General features: G+C 41.8%; 1 protein-coding gene across 3 annotated transcripts in view; it reads right to left on the reverse strand.

Annotated features, from left to right (window-relative positions):
* Positions 1-1,527: 1,527 nt before the first annotated feature.
* LOC149266375 (tRNase Z TRZ1-like) overlaps positions 1,528-20,384 on the reverse strand; it is a 127,903-nt gene continuing 109,046 nt past the window's right edge. For 2 of the 3 annotated variants that reach the window (XM_089430473.1, XM_089430470.1), the window contains 3 exons: positions 2,450-2,518; positions 1,963-2,037; positions 1,528-1,865 (listed from right to left, as the gene is read on the reverse strand). In XM_089430473.1, the coding sequence (XP_089286599.1) occupies positions 1,776-1,865; positions 1,963-2,037; positions 2,450-2,518 (234 nt within the window). In that variant the 3' untranslated portion in view covers positions 1,528-1,775. Of the gene's footprint in view, positions 1,866-1,962; positions 2,038-2,449; positions 2,569-20,384 lie in introns of those variants that run through there. The other variant, XR_016260149.1, reaches the window with a different exon arrangement.

The raw sequence follows: 20,384 nt of genomic DNA on the forward strand, positions 1-20,384 counted from the left end.
CCACAATTCTCCCTCCACTGAATTTGGTAATACCTTCCTAGGGTGACACTCAAGGTCCACAGAAGAAAGGGTGAGTTTTCACCTTGGAAAACTCTGGTGCTAACAACACTTATGACTCAGCTGAACAGCGTGAGCAACAATGGAAATATCAAATTATCAAAAGGTCCCAATAGCTGCCCCCCTCCTATTTATATTTGTTGCCTTCCTTCCCTTTGTGGGCCCCTCCACCAAATATTTCGACCTCCCTTAGCCAAATCGACTTTTTCCTTCAAGGGGTGCGTATTTCATGTGGGGGTGACCCCCACATTCCACCAACTGAAATGCTTGACCCAATTTTCCTAAGTTGGTGTTCAAAAATTGGGCTGGCTTCAAAATCGCAATATTGTAATTCTTCCTTAGCAAAATTTATTGAGATGGGACATTACACAAATCATTAAAATTGATCCTAACATTTCCCATATTTTCTTTAGGGTTCTTCCATTCCACATTTACAAAAGGGTAAGGGCAATTTAACGCAAACTGAAAATTCGACAAATATCTTATGTTGATTCACAATTTAAAGACCAAAACTCTATTTACAAAAAGGATCGATCATTCCCCATAGCCCTGGCTTCTTCAAGCATTTTTTTGCCTTCCTAAACTATTAGAAAGGAAAGTAATAAAACCCCTGCTACAACAAGATACTTCAAGAGTCCCAACTTCGATTCCAATTTTTTTTTAACCCAGGCTTTGATAGTATTAGGTCAGCCCTCAGGATTATTAAACTTTCCAACAAGGGTGTACTTGTGCATCTAGGCTACATCCTCTTGCACAGCCTCTAAGTTCAACTCTGATTTTGGATGACCATGTAGCTTTATGACAAACGTCTTTTGTTTATTTGTTGGGAAACTCGTTTTTGGTTTATACTAAATAATAGATTTCCATGCTCAAACACAACTCCATGCTCGCCATACAGGGAGAGGAATGAAGTCGCTGATTTTCTATCCAAAGAGGCCGCACAGTTGAACAGAGGTCATTGGTTGATTCAGGAATTCAGGGATGGGGCTTTCTTCCAGTTTCTTTCATCGCCCTTTCATTGATGGGGAGGAAAACCTCTCAGAATGATCTTGAGGATCATTCTTTTTTGCTTTTTGCAGTTTTTAGTTTATGATCTGGACTCTTAATGGTCTATATGGTTTTTACAGTTTAAGTTTTTTGTATTATCAGGCTGATATCTGTAAATAGTGTATATGAACATGGGATGTTCTGTTAAGTTTAGTGAATGCATCTCATACATGCTGGAGATTCAACATGTAATTTTCTTAATTTATTTAATGAAAATTACGTTTGTTTCCTGGGAAAAAAATAACTCCATGCTCGCTATCCAAAAAAACTTCCAATAACTTTAATGAAGGCTTATGTGGAATCTCTTGTCTAAGGCTTCAACAGCCAGACAACTACTTGTAAATTCATTTCCTATAATAGCATCAGATTCCGGGCAATGTGTACGATTTAAAGTTTCTCAAGTATAACCAAATAAGAAAAAAAAGTAACAAAGAGATTAATTCTAAGAAATAGAAAAAGCAGAATATTTGTTCTATGAATACACGTGTGCTCCAATCAAAGGTCTTGTCCAAAGATCCATGATATCGAATATCTCTAACAAAGCAAGAAAGTAAAAGGCGAAAAATATTCAGAAAAGTACAGACATCAAGTACCCAACTCTGTGGATCTTCTGGAGGTACGTAAAGAACCCATATTGAAAATTATAACATAAAATCACATGGAAAGGTATTTTACAGATGATCAGATCTAAATCCCTCTGTGAGTGTGAAAACCTTGTCAGCTAAAGGCCTCGGTAAGCTTGACACTGCTCCTTGAATTTCCTGCAATATCCCAAATTGGGTTGAAAGTTGAAACACAATCCAGGGGATATACAGCAAAAACATGAAAGAGGTAAAAGAAAGAAGGAAACCAGTTCACCTCAACTTTGTAACGAGCTGAAAAGTGAATAAGGAGAATGGCTTTGTTCTCAAAACGGTTTGCAAAAGAAGCAACCTACGTGCACAAATGTAGTAGTCAGCCACTCATTTTCATGAAAATTTTTAACCAAAACGTGGATCAAAACCTGCCGAATAATCTGCTTGGAGACAATGTTCCTATAGCCTTACTGAAGCTACAAAGGAAGCAGAGGACAATTCTTGTTTTCTATGCTTTCCTATCTCCCCTCTTATCTCTCTCCTAACCTTTTTACCAGAAAGGGATGTGCAAGAAAACAAACAGATAGAGAACAAGTAGGCCATGCAGGATGCAAAGGAAATTTACATGTCGTATATTTTAACAGGAAACTAAACGCACAAGTTGAACCACAGGTCATTTCCAGTTAATTGCCACACACCCCTCTTTATGATGTCAGAAGAACTAAACACCCTGTCCTCTCATGATACAAAGAATGGAAATAGAAACTCACCTCAGATAGATGGATGTGGCCATATTCACGGGCATGTTCAATGCCTACTGAATCATCCACGAAGGTTGTCTACAAACAAGATATCATGCAGTAAGCAGGCCATTATAGGATATAATCACCTACAACAACACAAAAACGGATAACTAGCAAGCATGTAAGAGCTTCAATATTCCTCCTGACTAAGCATCAATAAAGATAAATAATTATAATGAAAAACAAACTGTCCACAAGCCTTTTTTTTTCTTATTGGTTATGCCCACTTGCTAAATTAGCCCTCTCTTGTCCTAAAGCAACTTGGATACCGAACAAATCCCTGTAATCCATGATTTAATTGGAGATATACATGCCACTCTTGGAGAATTTCAAGCGTGATATTAATGTCTACTCGTTCTCAAGAAATCCCCCTCTTGTCTTATGTATTGTTTGAAGATAGTTTTTTCAATCTATAATCTTCCGATCGTTCTTAATTTCACTGTTTACTTTCAGGTTTATTGTTGTCTTGTTTGTTGGTTATATTATTTTCTGTTAAATCAACAAAATGGAAGCATTTTCAGTGTTGGTTATGTGGTACATATTTGCACTAAGGGAAACAAGGTGCTCTTTCAGCCCAGGGTGTTGATTTGGGGTAGCATCGGATGTGCTCTAAGCCTCGAATTTTGCAGGGAGGTTTGGGAATAGGTATTCCAAAGAACCCAGAAAGTGTTTTGGGAAATTCCAACCAGAAGTGATTTTATTAAAATAATTAATATTTTTAATGGGGTTTCTAAGTCTAAACTTAGGAAAATTAAAATATTAATGGGTATTAATCTAATCAGGGGTGAAACTTCAAGAAAAAGCCATGGATCAAGTCAAAACGATCTGAGCCTTTGATTAAGATGTAATCTAGGCCATTGGTTGTCCAACAGGAAGATATAAGAAGGGACTTGAGGGTCATTTGGAAAACACACAGTGAGAGATTGAGAAAATTGATTTTCTAACGTGAGAAGTTCTCAGGAGGAAAATCGATTGAGGAGATTTTGCAGCAGAGGGGCAGTGAGAATCCGGGAGAGGAATTTCCAGAGAGTACGAGGCTGAGAGAGGACAAAAAGACGTCCAAAGGAAGGTTGATGATGGCCTACGCGGTGCTGACGTAGAGGCAGCGCAGTCATTGAGGGTAAGTCAAGTTCCTGCTGAGGGAAATCGAGGGAAATCGAAACTCAGTTGCCGGAAGCCAAGGTGTGAGTTTGGGAGGCAGAAGGTCGATTTCTCAACCAGTAGAGGATCCAGAGGAAAGGCAGCGTAATACCCAGGAGGGGTGACGCAGAAACTACCTAGGGTGACGCAGTTTTGCGCAGAGGTCATGCAAAGAGTGATGTAGAGCCTCCAGAGCAACAGGATCAGTCACTCATTCCCGAGTGACAGGGTGAGATCATTTCACCAATCTTTTGTTCAGTATTCTCTCTATATCGGATTGCTAGTTGAGCATCCTAGAATTGTACTCAGAATTTCTCCTGCATAATAATAAAACCTCAGAGTTGTTGCATCGATTTTCCCGCATTGGGTTTTTCCGAGGACTATTTGTCCAAAAATAATTGTGTCCTATGTGTTGTATTTTTCTTTCTTGCTCAGTATTTTGTTTCCGCATATATGTAAATTAAGTGAAGGTTGCAGATGTATTTGCTTCGAAATTTACCATAGAATACAGTAAATTGTTAGATGATCCAAAATAAAATATTATCATAGGTTATAAAGTTAGAATAAAATAATTAATAATTTAAGGTATTAAATTAATAATTATTAAATGTAGACATTTAGAATTAGAATATTGTTGTAAAAGATATGACTCTACAAATGTGTCGTATCTTAGGCTCTAATTTAGGAGAATTGTTAGTAAATTGTTTGAATAGCTTTTATTGTAAATGGACACTTGTTATTTTATAAGTGATCCATAATTAGAGGTATTTAGGACATTGAGCTTATAAATAGCTCATTGCAAGAGTGTTTGGTTGTTCGGGTGTAAACTCTTGCAAAATTATTATGTAATTTCTTTTTTGATTAATAAAATTGTGTGTTTGAGGACACTTCTACCATTATTGTGGTATCAAAGCTCCAATAATGCAACTGATGTGAGGAGGAGATTCCATCTCTACAAGTTTTTGGAAAACTCCATTGAATTGACCAGCAAATGATTGGTATGATAATTGTCCAGTTTTTGTTCAAAAGGAAAAGAAATTATTATTTTATTGATTTTAGATTTTTAAATCTGAAAATCAATTTTTTATTATTATCCAAATTTGCTCCTGTGTCTTGAATTTATGTTATCTGCTCCGCTTTAACACGCTTTTTGGCCATGATAAGAATATCCTCACCCAACAGAACTGAGCCCACAATTGTTGTTGCTGCAAAAGTAATCGCATTGGTGATAGGCACTGCAAGGGAGATTGGGGTGTCCCCCAACATGAAAAAAAACCCAACTGAAGCCGACAAATTAACGATGAAGGGAATGGAGTATTGCCATACACATAGGAGACCGATCCAATGTTCTATATAATCAATTAACCATCCAAATCCAAACCTCCGTTTGGTTATCGCAAATTTATTTGCCGTCCCTGCAAGCCCCTTCCTGGCAGACTAGTGAATATCTCTCTCACCTTAACCATTCTTCGTGCATCCCCGCCTCGACAACGCCTCTGCGAATCTGCTGGATCTCCCTCGCCAGAGGTCTGCGTTTCGATTCTCATCGTCCCTTTCCCTCAGAGGTCTGCGACACCAGCAAGCTCCACTGCTTTCCGGCCTTCTGTCTGCTAAAAGATCTAGGAAACATGTCGTAGAAGCATGGATTTGACAACAAATTTGGCACAGAAGATCTGAGAAGGATGGCCATGAAGCAACGTGAGCCAGCCAGCAAGTAGCCAGCGTGAAGCCAGCAAAGCACGCAAGCTCGAGCGTCTCTATTGAGTTCTGAAAATCTTTCACATCGCATAATCCTCCAACAGTTGCCATGGTCGCTGCCCCCTGCTCCTACAGATACCAATTGCAATCAAATGCAACACAAATATACTGAAAATAATTTGGGGATTTGGAGTTCGAATCTTCCAAAACTGGCGGCTTCATCTCGGGAGAGAGTGCGTGAAGAATAAGGACCAAAGGCCCTATACAAAGTAGAAGAGGTCTAGGATTCGAACCGCTACCTCGCCACCAACGGCCTTCTTGCATACAACCTCATGTTTACAACGTTGGGAAAGTAAAATGTTTTTACTTAAAAAGTTGGTAAAGTAAAGTTTTTTTTTTGTAATGGAGAAATAAGGTGAGTTGGGATTTTTTATTTAAAATCTGTAAATTTGGGTTCATCACATTGTAACTCAAAGTAATTTTACTTTGAGGGGGGATGACATTTTTTTTTACCAAGATTTGCAAGAGCATTGTAAAAGTCAAATTTCGAAAGTTACTTGAGAAATTGATTAGAGCCAAGTGCAAAGCTCAGTCATTTTTCTCCTGTTTCAACGACTATACGAGGGTCAAGGCCAAGCCTCGATAGATCGTTTTTGCGTAGCGTGTTGCATGTTGTGTTGCCCATCTTGATATTTTTTTCTGACCCTGATTCTTGGTGTGAAGCTTCAACACTACAATGTCAAAGTTGATTAATTTGTTTTCTGATTCCGACAAACTTGAAGGCACAAAATCTTACAAAACATGGCAACGCCTCATCGAAAGCACTCTCATTTATAATGAACTTTGGCATGATATATGTGATGGTGATATTAAGCCAAATAAACCCATAGATGCAGCTGCACTAGCAAAATGGGAAGTTAAGAATGCCAAAGCATTAGCTCTCATTAAATCTTTTGTTAATGATTAAATGTATGTCCATATAGCAAATGCTACGGATGCATGGTCTGCTTTGTGAATTTTTAAAGACTTCTTTGATACTCAGCTTGAATCAAAGAAAGTTGATCTACAATTAAAATTGTTGCAACAAAAATTGACAAAAGGAGGTGATGTCCTTGAATACATCTCCAGACTTAAGAATATTAAGCAAGAAATCATTAATGTTGGTTTTCAAGCAATAGATGATAGTTTTATGGTCACAATTTTAATTGTTGGACTTCCTTCTTCCTACACGCATTTTTTGGAAACTCTACAATTAATTGAAAAGTTAGAGAAGCTAAAGTTTGATGAGCTCTGCGAAATGTTGACCCAACATGATAAAACCTTTGGGAAGAAGAAGAAAGTTGGTGAAGATGTTTTTTTCACAGAGGCCAGCACTAGTAAGTCATCAACTGACAGTTCTAGAAGTAGAGGTAGAGGGAATTTCAATCAGAATCAAGCAGCACATAATGTACAAAGTCGTGGTTGAAGCCAAAGCAGAGGAAACAACTTTAATAGTGGCAACAGTTCAGGCAGGAGTAATTTTCAAGGCAGAGGAAACAGTCAAGGAAGAGGTTTTTTTCAAGGAAGAGGCTATTTTCAAGGAAGAGGAAATAATAATCAAGGTAGAGGACAACCTCAAAACAGAAGTCAAAGCAGAGGCAGAGGACAGTCTCCAGGAAGAGGAAGAGACTTAAGTCAAATTGTGTGTCGAAGATGTAACAAAGTTGGACATTATGCTGAAGATTGTTGAACTTCTATTGACAAAATCCCCAAGTTTCATCAGCACTCAGTGCAATTTGCAAATGATCAAGATGATGATAGTTTAGAATATGTCTTTACTTCTTCATCAGCATTACAACTTTCCTCCCATCTTAAAAGTGACTATGAAGATGCTTGGATCTTGGATTCAGGGGCAACTCAGCACATGACTTGTCAACGTGACTTCTTTTGGAATTTTCAAGATTGCCAACTTAATTCCTTCTTGCAAATGATACAAAACATACTCCTTATGGAAAAGGTGCAGTTAAAGTTTCTCTCCTTGGCATTGGAGAAAAAATGATTTCAAATGTATGGTATGTACCAACCTTTAAGAAAAATTTGTTATCTTTAGTCACGATTTGACAAGGACATCAGCTAATTATGGAAGATGGCTTAGTTAAGATTAATGCAGTCAAACAGAGCTTGCAAACTGTGATGACAGGGTATGAAGCTAGAAAATTGTTAAGGATGAAAGGGATAGTTATTCCAAGGCATTCTGACTTTGCAAGGGAAATGACTACAGGAATTTCACCTATAAGATTATGGCATGTAAGATATGGACATTTAAATTTTGATAGTCTTTCTCAATTGCAAAAACAAGGGATGGTTAAGGGACTTCCAACTTTCAAAAAGGAAAATGCAAATTGTGAAGCTTGCATTTATGGAAAACAAAGTCGAGAAAGTTTTCCAACAAGTTCATGGCGCGCAAATAGGCTGCTACAACTAGTTTACAATGAAGTTTGTAGACAACTACAAACTTCATTCGGTGGTTGCAAATATTTCTTACTATTCATTGATGATTTCAGTAGAATGACTTGGGTTTATTTGTTGAAGCAAAAGTCAGAAGCATTTGAAAAGCTAAAAAGAAGGAATGATCAGGATCAGGACATCAAAAAGATTACCAAGAACATTCCCAAAATCCTCACGGAGGAACACAATAAATTGCTCCTAAGGAAAGTCTCCCTCCAGGAAGTGGAGGATGTTGTCATGGGAATGCCCAATGGAAAAGCTCCAGGGCCTGATGGGTTTACCATTGATTTCCACAAAGCCTGCTGGTCTATCATAAAGTTGGATGTCCATAACCTGTTGGAGGAATCTCGTATCCAGAAGTTTGTCCTTCAAGCCCTTAACTCCACCTTTCTGACTCTGATACCCAAAGGAATCTCTGCGGATTCCCCAGATAAATTTAGACCCATAGCCCTTTGCAATGTCATATACAAAATCATCTCCAAAATTCTGGCCAATCGCATTAAAGTCCTCCTCCCTCCTCATCTCCCACCAACAATCTGGTTATGTGGAAGGAAGACAAATCATGGATAGCATCATCCTCTCTCATGAGCTTATTCATTCTCTCAAATCCCAAAAGAAACCCGGGATGATGATTCAGCTAGATATGTCCAAGGCTTTTGACAAAATAAGCTAGAATTATATGAGACAAATCTTGGATGCATTCGGTTTCCACAAGGAAAGTATCAAGTGGATCATGGCTATGGTGTCAGGAGCTTTCTTCTCCATCCTTGTGAATGGCTCACCTTCACAACCCTTCCATCCTTCAAGGGGTATCAGGCAAGGGGATCCTATATCCTCCTTCCTCGTTGTTATAATGGCAGAAGGTTTAAGCCGCTCCATCACTGCTGCCCTGCATGAAAATAAGCTCGCTAGTCTCCAACCCCATGTCTCCGCCCCTCTACAACTCACCAGCAATTTGTGGACGACACTCTTCTCATGGGCCTCCCCTCCATCAAAGAGGCTGCTTCTTTCCTATCCATCCTATCGGACTTCTCTGCTGCTTCGGGCACCTCCATCAACCCCCTCAAATCCAAGTTGTTTTTCTTTAACACTCTGTTGCCTATCTGCAGGAATATCGCCAAATTCCTGGCCATCCCTATTAGCTCTCTCCCCTCCACCTACCTTGGTGTTCCCCTTACGGATAGGCCTCTCTCCCGGGCCACTTGGGAGAACCTGCTAAACAAATTGGAGAAAATATTGGCCAATTGGACCTTCAGATCTCTTAATTTGGTTGGTTGTCTTATCCTGGTCAAATCGGTGCTACAGGCTATCCCGCTTTACATGTATACGGCTCTGGCAGCCCCAAAATTGATTTCAAATAAAATCAGGAACCTTCAGAGAAACTTCCTTTGGAGAGGGGCTGAAGACAAACAGAAATGGGCTCTTGTAGCATGGGATAAAATCTGTAAACCTAAAAAAGATGGTGGCCTCAGTCTCAGAGATATAGACCTCCTGGGAAAGGCCCTGGGAGCCAAAAACCTTTGGAGATGGATTGCTAACCCCAACTCCCCTTGGGGTGCCCTCTGGAAAGCAAAGTATACTCCCTCCTTAACGCAAGAGAAAATCATCAGGCTTAATGGCAACATCAAAGGTTCTGTTATCTGGAATCAAGCCTGGGAAAACAGGGACATCATCCAAAAACATAGCTTCTGGGAAATTGGCAGCAGCAACAAGGCTCTTTTCTGGGAGGATGTCGGCAACAAAGGCAGGAACTAGACCAAGATCACTTCCAATATATCAAGGTTGATATGCAAAACAGAGGCAAGATCAAAGTCAACCAGTACTGGAGGAAAAGTGAAGAAAATGACAGATGGAGAAATTGGATCAATCAAGAGGATTGGACTCCCCAAATGAACCTCCAAACCTGGTCGGACCTCTCCTCAGAGTTACAAAATAGAAAAATCCTCCATGACCTTGCTGAGGATAAGCTCAGATGGGGGAAAAACTCAGCAGGACACTTCATCTTAAGCGAAGCCTACAGATACATAGCTAAGCATGACCAACTCCATCCAGATCCGAAATGGAATGCAATATGGGACAGAAAGCACTGGCCAAAAATATCCATCTTCCTTTGGTTAGTCATGCACAAAAAAGTCCTAACATGGGACAATCTAAGAAGAAAAGGCTTTACCGGCCCCTCGAGATGCCCCCTCTGCCAGCAAGATGAAGAAACCCCCAATCATCTATTAAATGTCTGCCCTTTCGCATTCAATGTTTGGAATTGGCTTTCCTTGGTCTTTCAAAGCTCTGATCGAGACCCCTCCTCCATTCAAGCTACAATCACGAACTGGAGATCGGTCTTTTCCCCCAATCCTCTAGTTAACCGCACTTGGAATTTAATTCCTGGTTTGATATGTTGGGCTCTCTAGAAGGAGCGCAACGCGAGAATCTTTCGCGACCTCTACATCTAGGAGGAACTCATCATCGCAAAGATCAAAAACGCGCTCCACGAAACAATAACATCTCTACCTACTCAAACTGTCAAAACCCCTCCTACTCTTCGTGAAGTGAGAATCCTCTCAATGTTGGATCTCCTTCATATCAAGGTTCGTGCAGTCACTCCCCTCCCCAGGCATGTTAATAATGAAAACACGTGGCAGCCACCAGAGCAGGGGACCTTCAAGCTCAACTACGATGGCGCAGCTAAAGGAAATCCAGGCCTAGCAGGTTTTGGAGGGGTTTTCATAAACTCAAAAGGTGAGATAATTTGGATTTATGAGGGAAATATCGGCTCAGCTACCAACGCTGCGGAACTTCATGCCTTGGAACATGGCATAGCCATTGCGCACTACCTCAACCTCAATCCTCTGATTGTTGAAGGAGATTCCACGTTGGCTACTCAAATTGGTAAAAAACTCCAACAAGGCATCGAGGTGGATAAGATCTCGGAAAATTGGCACCTAAACAAAATCATACAACGCATCAAGTAGGGAATTGACAGCATGGCAGGCCTTCACTTTCAAGCAATCAGAAGGAAAGGAAATAAACTTGCAGATAGACTGGCAAATGAGGGTACGGCTGGTACCCTACGCCTGAAGTCCCAAGCATGGCAGGATTTGGAGGACGGGGAACTTCGTCAGCAATGCGCTTCTATCAATGAAGAAGACAACAAATTTAACGAACAATAATTGTTCGAGTACTTTTCATCATTATAAGATGGATTCTCTGCTCAATGAGAAGGACAGATAGCGGGCGTCTGGGTACGACCCCTTCCTTGCCTCGCCTGTCTCCAGAGCCTGCAACGTCAACTCCCCTTCCCCTTGTGCAACCGTCGTCTACCAGTCTCATCCTCCTTGCTCTGCCACTACTCTCCCACCCCTCCTCAGTTCTCTACATGCATCCCCTACCCGCCTCCCCTTCCCCAATCCAAGTCTCTCTCCTCCTCCCGACTTCTATAAATTCACCCTCCTCCCTTCTCCCCCTCATTCTCCTCACGGCTTTTCTCCCCCTCTGTTTGCCCCTCATTCTCTGGTTTCCCCTGCATTCCAGCCCCTCTGTTTTTCTCATGGCTCTGAGGATTGGCTCTACCTCTGGTCCTAGTAGGGGAGGTGCACGCGGCCGCATTGCCTCTCGCTGGGAGTCCCTGGGACCTACCCCCACAACTCATGCGGGGACCGCTGCTAGGCACACTGCCCTGGGCTACTCGGTGGTGGTTAATCCAGAAACTAGGCAGTGAATATCATCTTTAGAAGACCAAGCCAATACTCTCCATAGAGAGGTTACCACGGAGGAGGTTGATGTAGAATTTGCTTGGATTCCTGACCCTGCTCTCACCCGGGTGCGGGAAAACCTTTACGCGCGCACCATAGAAACTTGGTGGCAAATGAAGACCATCATGGGGCTTGCTATGCAGGAACAAGAGGAGCGTTCCAAGATTCTGGAAACCAAGATTGACAAGCTTACAGAAAAATTTGTAGTGTATGTTGAAGTTATCCATCACTACATATTTATCACTCGGGATGCTCCAAATTACACTGTCATTAAGAAGAAGTCTACTGTGAAGGCTCACTCAACCGCTGATGGCACCCCGAGCATAAAGAAAGAGGACCCAGGGGCCTCCACGAGTCATCGGGCCATCACCACGTAGCAGGAGGGAAGCTCACAGGAGACTCCCATTCGCCTGGATGAGGACCGTGTCACCACCAACCAGGAGTGATGCAGTCGGTTTTCTTCCAGATTTTCTTCATGTTTGTTGTCTATCTGTCGGTCTGTAAGGGAGGTTCACTCCTTCTGTCTGTCGCGGACAAGGCACTCCTCTCCCTTCTCAACATCTAATTTCTCAATTTTGCAATGTAGTAATGAGAGCACCTCTCGGCTCCTTTTTTGTACTATGTTCCCTCCTTTGTCTGGTCTGCACTAGAAAAACAGCCTGTGCTATGGACAGCATTAGCTTTTTGGCAGGGTCCTATGTCGGGTTCCTTCCCACACAACCCTTTTTTGTAATCTGTCAGTTCATCAAGTAATATACTATCTTATTTACAAAAAAAAAACAATTCAAAGAGATATTAAATCTTAGGATTAGGTGTTTTGTGAGTGAGCTTATTAAGTGCGAAATTGTAACTTTGAAGAGTATGAAACTCACAAGAAACAACAATGTGTTAGCGTAAAAAAAAATCAATGATAACCCAGCAAATACTGAAACAAGGCCAAGAGGGCTAGGCCAAGGGCTAGAAGAGGGTTGAAATGAAGGTAAGAGGCCAATGCAAGGCTAAGAGAAGGCAACAGCTAGGGGAGTTGGCCTAGTAGGCCTGCCATTAAGGAAAGGAGGCTACCGAAAGGAAAAGGAGCCACGACATGGGAGGAGGAGGCTAACAGAGGAGGAAGAAAGGGGAGTAGAGGAGGAGGAAGGTTGAATTAGGCCTATGGCATGGGAGAGACAACCCTAAAGGGCTTGCGGAAGAAGCCCAAGGCCTTAAGGAAGCCTGCGGCAAGGGTTAGAATGGGGTCAAACGCCCAAATGGGCTCCCTAAACCCATGACAAGGGGATAGAGGGTTGTTAAGTTATGGTATGTTCTATGCTTGTAACAGTTTACTTCTTTTTCTTATTATATTCCACCGATTAGCAATCACATGTACATAAAGTAAAGTGCAGATAGAACATTAAACGATCGACAGAAAACAAGCCAAGACAAGAGACATAAGATGTGGCGGCTAGCCAGGGACAAACCCCACAATGTGTGGGAAAACCCTTTGATCAAATCTTCTTTTATCTTCAATAATTCAGCAGAGAGAAATAGTACAATAAATCTGATTCATATTAGCAGTAGCAAACCCTAGATCAATAGCATTAGCATTAGCGGCTTCATTATCAAACTAGGGCAGACCATATCTCACAAACCGACAGTCGGATTGACTTCATTCCACCACCAAAAGTTTCGGCTTCCAGAGGAGGTTCAGATGAACCTACAGCGCAGTTCAGATGAGGAGATCTTCTAGGCCACGCAAGTCAATCTTTACTTCTGCAGTTGCAGCTTCAGTTTCAGCAGTTTCCGGCTTCAAACTAGGGCAGTCGATATCTTGCAAACCGTTCGTCGGATTGACTTCATTCCACCACCAAAAGTTGCAGTTTTCAAAGGAGGTTCAGATGAACTTACAACGCAGTTCCAAAGAGGAGATCTTCTAGGCCACGCAAGTCAATCTTTACTTCTGCAGTTGCAGCTTCAGATTCAACAGTTTCCGGCTTCACATGTGTGAGAGAGAGACCCATTTCAACGCAGTAGAGAAGAGACTCATATCTGCGCAGTAGAGAGAGAGAGATGTGATGAGATGAGTGAGTCTAAATGAGAAAAAGTCCTCTTATATTTATACACAACGTTGGTGGGTGAATAGATGCGACTGTTGGGCTTCTGAGCCTACATGAGTTGTAGGTCGGCTTGATAATAATTCCATAATCAAAATAAATTCATATCTCCATGAATACTTATCGGAATTGGATGATCTTTATATCAATCCTACACTTCTCAACGAGAGGAATCTAATAACAATATTATTAGCCATGAATAAGATGACCCACATGAAGTTTTGTCCTGGTTGCCAATTTTAACACTCCCTCTCAACCATGGAGAACTTCATCTGCAATCTGTCTATCAGTCGTTACTATTCATCCATCAAATGCACTGCCTTGTACAGCCTGACCCTTGCCCTGCTCTGCTCTATTTTGCCTATTCTGCTTTGTCTTGTTCTGCCCTGCACTGATCTGTACTGTTTTGTTCTGTTCTGCTCTGCTCTTGCATTGTTCTGTTCTACTCTGCTTTTGTCCGAATTATGAAGAAGAAGAAATGATCGAGGATGTATCATACTGACTCAAAGTCAGTCTCAGAGTATGTACCACTGGTCCCAGACCAGTCTCAACCAACCCAAAGTCAGTGTCATAGTGAGTACAACTAAAATGGTCCCAGACCAATATCATCCTCCACTAACTCAAAGTCAGTCTCAGAGTATGTACCACTGATCCCAGACCAGTCTCAACCAACCCGAAGTCGGCGTCATAGTATGGTACAACTCCTACCACTGGTCCCAGACCAGTATCATTGATCCCAGATCAATGGAGGTCATCCTAGCGTAGGGAGTACGGTAGTTACAACGATGCGTCCATCGGTACTACTATGGTCCCTAACTTCATTTCCCTGCTCATTGATCAGATGAGAGGTACTTCCCATGAGTCCCAGACTGCATGGGTAGGATGCCTCGACAGGAGAACTAATCAATCCTGTCCTCACAGGAGAACACATCAATCCTGCTACAATTGCCACGGAGAACACATCAATCCAGGCCTCACAGGAGAACACATCAATCCTGCTACAATTGCCATGGAGAACACATCAATCCAGGCCTCACAGGAGAACACATCAATCCTGCTACAATCGCCATGGAGAACACATCAATCCTGCTACAATCGCCATGGAGAACACATCAATCCAGGCCTCACAGGAGAACTAATCATCCTGCTACACAGGAGAGCGAATCATCCTGTTCCACAAGAGAGTGAATCATCTTGTCCCACAAGAGAGCGAATCATCTTGTTCCAGTGTGCACCACCAGGGGAGAGTGAGTCACCCTGTGGTCATATGTTGCTCCAGTAATAACCGCAAGCCCTCAGAGCTCCCAGAGCTCAATGTATGCAACATGCAGGACCCTTGTACAAGGGTTTCTTACCGACTCCAAGTCGTTTGGGAAAATCACAGATTAGATCTTTCCTCGGGGCTTTGACAAGGTGTATCAACCTGTACATCATCTTAATGCGATGGAGCCTCCTTGCTCATCAACTTACCATATCCAAGATGATGTCTATCTGCTAGAGCAATCGACGAATACGGGATTCCTCAATAATCGAATCCCACCTCTAGTTGTTATAGAGAATCACAATGGTATCCAATGTAAATCCAAACAACTCACTGAAGAGCTTTCGCAACCAGACTACCTCACACGAGGTTATGCTAGCAACAATATATCCTGCTTCGGCGATGCTCAAAGCCACCGACTTTTGCTTCCTGCTCATCCAGGATATCGAAGCAGATCCCAAGGTGAAACAGCACCCGGAAGTGCTCTTACGGTCCACCACACTGCCTGCCCAATCAACATCAGTATATCCAAGTAGTCTCACATCTCCGGCAGTGTATCTTAATCCATGAGAGATTGTGTCCTGAAGACATCTCAGAAGATTCCTGGCATCAATCCAGTGAGGCTCAACCAAATATGAGCTCACAATGCTAACTGCAAAAAATATGTTCGGACGGAGGTTCACCAAGAACATCAATGCGAATGAGTTTATGAAACTCAGAGGCATTTCCCAAATCTAGTCTGACATCACTACCATATAACTTCTAAAAGTTAAGATCCTCGAGGTAGTCACAGGCTTGCAGTCCATCATACCAAATCTTTCCAATATCTTTACCACATATTTCCCTTGAGATAGGAAAATTTCCCTTGGCTTCTGCCATACTTCAAGTCCTAGGAAGTAGTGCATCAATCCTATGTCTTTCATTTCAAATTCAGAGGCCAACTCCCTCTTACATTTGTGAATGAGAGGGTTTGCACCTGTTAGAAAGAGGTCATCCACATACAATACCAGTATGAGAGGCTTGTCATCTTCAACCTTAAAGTAAAGGTTAGGATCTGCTTCACTCCTAGTGAATCCCAGCTTCATCAAGTAGCTATCGATCCTCTCATACCATGCTCGGGGTGCTTGCTTCAGCCCATAGAGAGCTTTCTTCAACCTGCATACATGAGATTTTCGATCATAAATCTCAAATCCTTCGGGTTGCTCCACGTAGACCTCTTCTTTGATTGAGCCATGCAAGAACGCAATCTTGACATCCATCTAATGTAGGTTCCATCCTTGTGAAGCGGCAAGGGCTATGATCGAGCGGATGGTCGTATATCTGGCAACAGGTGCAAATATCATAGTCTATACCTCCCTTCTGGGATAAACCACGAGCAACAAAATAAACCTTATACTTTTCCATACTTCCATTTGCTGCATGCTTTATCTTGTAAAGCCATTTTGAAGTAACAATTGTCTTGTCCAGGGTCTGGGAACTACTTCCCAGACATCATTCTCCATAATAGACTCATATTCTATGGTCATAGCATCCTTCCACAGTTAATGCTTGATGACATTTGAGAATGATGAAAGTTCTTTTTGTATGATCGAGCTCATGATGGTCAGGTATCCCTGATACCTGTTAAGTTTCTTACTTTGATGGAAGGTTCCTCAGGGTGCAGCATGTCCTTCAGCATCATCAAGTATCCCCCTAAGCCATGAAGGCCTCTTCCTAGAAGAGGAAGGCTCATGTGGATGAGGATCAATCGGATCCATGGGTTCTTCTACACCAGGCATTGATTCATCATCCTTTTCTTTCGGTTCCCTGGTGTCGGCTTCTTGAGAGCTACTCAAAGTCAGCAGATTGTCCACCTTGCTGAGAGCCATATCTTCGTCAAAGGTGACATCATGAGTAATTACGACTTCCCTTTGACCGGCTACATAGATTCTATAGCCTTTAGTATTTTTACCATAGCCCACGAAAATTCCCTTCTTTCCAGATGCACCCAATTTATTTTTATTTCTCTTTCGGCACATGAAAATATACAGGGCTTCCAAAAATTTTGAAATGAGAAACATTAGGTTTCTTACCAGTGAACTTTTCTTCAGAAGTCTTGGAACCCAATGCTTGATGAGGGCATCGATTTTGGTGATTGTAGTTTCAGCCCATAGAAACTTCAGAAGTCTTTGATCATGTAGCATGGCCCAGACAGCTTCCATCATCGTGCGGTTCTTCCTTCCCACCACACCATTCTGCTCAGGAGTATGTGATGTAGTAGTCTCCCTCTTAATGCCAACCTCAGGTATGCCTGAGTGAACCAATTGTAATATATCGGAGGTCTTGCTTTGGCTTGAGGGGAACGGTCCCCTTTTGAGCTTTCCTTTGGCACATCCTGGACATACACCTTCTTTCTCTACTTGGAATTCGGGCATCCCTGTTACCATCTGTCTTACATCAGGTAGAGCTTTGTAATGAAGGTGGGCAAACCTCCGATGCCAAAGTTCGGACTAAAGAGTTGTGTCACAAGACATGACACCTAGCAGACTTCCATCGACCTGATATAATGAATCAACACTAAACCCAAGAGTAAAGGCATCTTTAACATTATTTTTCCATATACATACCTTGCCATTGCTGAAGGTTACCTTGTAGCCTCTGTCTTCCATTGCCAAGATGGACACTAGGTTCCTTTTGAGGTCAGGTGCATTTAATACATCCTAGAATTTCTAGCCTTCTTGAATGCTTGTCCTCTTCCTTGATTCCCAGCTCTCCTCTTACCTTCGCTGTTGAATTTGTCATTCCTTTGATTGCCATCAGAGCGATTTCGAGTTGCACCGGTGCATACTGTACCATGCTTCTCTAATCATGATTATCATCATGCTGCCCATGTCCATGATTTTATCCATCATAATGCTGCTCAAACTAGTGTGCATCATCATCATGCTATCCTATATGTCCATGATCTCATGTTGCCCTTTATGTCCATGATCTCATTCATCATGATGCTCATGATCTCATACATAGTGACTTGCTTTATCGCAAATGTAATATCGTCATTTTCTTCTAGTCTTAGGTCCAGCCTTTCCTTTTGATTTAGTCACGGAATTATTTATTTTCTTTGCATGAAAAGAAAAGGCAGCAGGAGGACCTTTAGGCATGGGCATTTCTTACACTTCTTCCCTTGTTTCTTCTTGAATGCATCTAGCCATTAATTCCTCAAAACCATGAATTACATTATAGTTCAGAAGAGTAGTCCTGAACACATACCATTCAGATGGTAATCCTTCAAGAGTTGTGAGTGCCATTTCTCTGTCAGTAATAGTTTCCCCAATAGATAGGAGATCGTTCTTGATCTCGGTGATTCTTAAGAAGTATGCTTGCATACTTTCATCTTTACCCTTCTTGATTTCCCTCAGCTTATTTCTAAGAAACAAAACTTGATTTGCATCATTAACTTTAAATAAACTCACCAGTTTGTCGTAGATTTCCTTGGAGGTGTCTAGATCAGAGATGTAGGTCACCAAGAGCTTGTCGATAGAGTCCTGGATGATCTTCTTTGTTTTGACTTCTCCATTTTTCCATTTGTTCCAGGCAGCAGCAGATGCATTTGATGAAGGCTCAACAATATTGCCTCTTACATGGTCCTACACTCCTTGATCTTCAAGGGTTAGATCGATAGACATCTTTCATCCGTGATAGTCAGCTTTCTCACGGAGCTTGTCTTCGGCAGGAAAGAGTGTTGAGGACCCCATAGTTCTTTTAGGATAGCCTTGCCAATCTTCTCTTCAATGATTGCTCTTGCTCTTGCTCGGGCTTTGTCTTCACCTCAGCTCTGATACCAAGTTAAGTTATGGTATGTTCTATGCTTGTAATAGTTTACTTCTTTTTCTTATTATATTCCACCGATTAGCAATCACATGTACATAAAGTAAAGTGCAGATAGAACATTAAACGATCGACAGAAAACAAGCCAAGACAAGAGACACAAGATGTGGCGGTTAGCCAGGGACAAACCCCACAATGTGTGGGGAAACCCTTTGATCAAATCTTCTTTTATCTTCAATAATTCAACAGAGAGAAATAGTACAATAAATCTGATTCATATCAGCAGTAGCAAACCCTAGATCAGTAGCATCAGCATTAGCGGCTTCATTATCAAACTAGGGCAGACCATATCTCACAAACCGACAGTCGGATTGACTTCATTCCACCACCAAAAGTTTCGGCTTCCAAAGGAGGTTCAAATGAACCTACAACGCAGTTCAGATGAGGAGATCTTCTAGGCCACGCAAGTCAATCTTTACTTCTGCAATTGCAGCTTCAGTTTCAGCAGTTTCCGGCTTCAAACTAGGGCAGTCGATATCTTGCAAACCGTTCGTCAGATTGACTTCATTCCACCACCAAAAGTTGCGGCTTTCAAAGGAAGTTCAGATGAACCTACAGCGCAGTTCCAAAGAGGAGATCTTCTAGGCCACGCAAGTCAATCTTTACTTCTGCAGTTGCAGCTTCAGATTCAACAGTCCGGCTTCACATGTGCGAGAGAGAGAGACCCATTTCAGTGCAGTAGAGAAGAGACTCATATCTGCGCAGTAGAGAGAGAGAGATGTGATGAAATGAGTGAGTCTAAATGAAAAAAAGTCCTCTTATATTTATACACAACGTTGGTGGGTGAATAGATGCGACTGTTAGGCTTCTGAGCCTACATGAGTTGTAGGTCGGCTTGATAATAATTCCATAATCAAAATAAATTCATATCTCCATGAATACTTATCGGAATTGGATGATCTTTATATCAATCCTACACCTCTCGACGAGAGGAATCTAATAAAAATATTATTAGCCATGAATAAGATGACCCACATGAAGTTTTGCCCTGGTTGCCAATTTTAACAAGGGTGGTCGAGGCCCTTAGAGGCCTGCAGCTAGGTCAAAGAAGAGGGTCGAGGCCCTAGAAAGGCCATCAATTTGGAGGGAGGCCGAGGGGAGTAGAAGGCTCTAGGAGGGGAGACGGCTAGGCCAAAGAGCCACAAAAAAATTCTAAAGCCTACAACTTGCTCAAGATGCCCAAATTCACTACAAAATTCTTGGATGTTGGCCCATCAAATTAAATGGAGACTAGATCTTACCCTCAAGGGCCTAGATCTAGTTCCAAACCCCAACAAAAATTTCTTGATCCCTTTGAAGCTCGCCTGCACAAATAAAATAAAATTTCCCAAAACCCCCATATATACAAAATTCAAAAATAAACCCCAAACCCCAAATATATCAATTTCGGTTTTTTGGATCTTGGAGATAGATTCATGTTCAAGTGGTAATCCACTTCTTTCATTTCTTACAAGAATTTCTGCTAGAAGCTCGCTTCTTGTGGATCTCTTGTTTTTCTTGAGCAAGGATCTCTCTCTCTAGCATCAATTTGGCCCCTCCTTTTCCCTTTGGACAAGTCATCATGGATATGTTTGCCCTTCGTAACTTTACTAATATTCAAGGTTATCCTA

Source organism: Pinus tabuliformis, chromosome 6 (genome assembly GCF_031772625.1).
Source record: "Pinus tabuliformis cultivar Carrire ecotype Pingquan chromosome 6, CPIR1, whole genome shotgun sequence".
NCBI lineage: Eukaryota > Viridiplantae > Streptophyta > Pinopsida > Pinales > Pinaceae > Pinus > Pinus tabuliformis.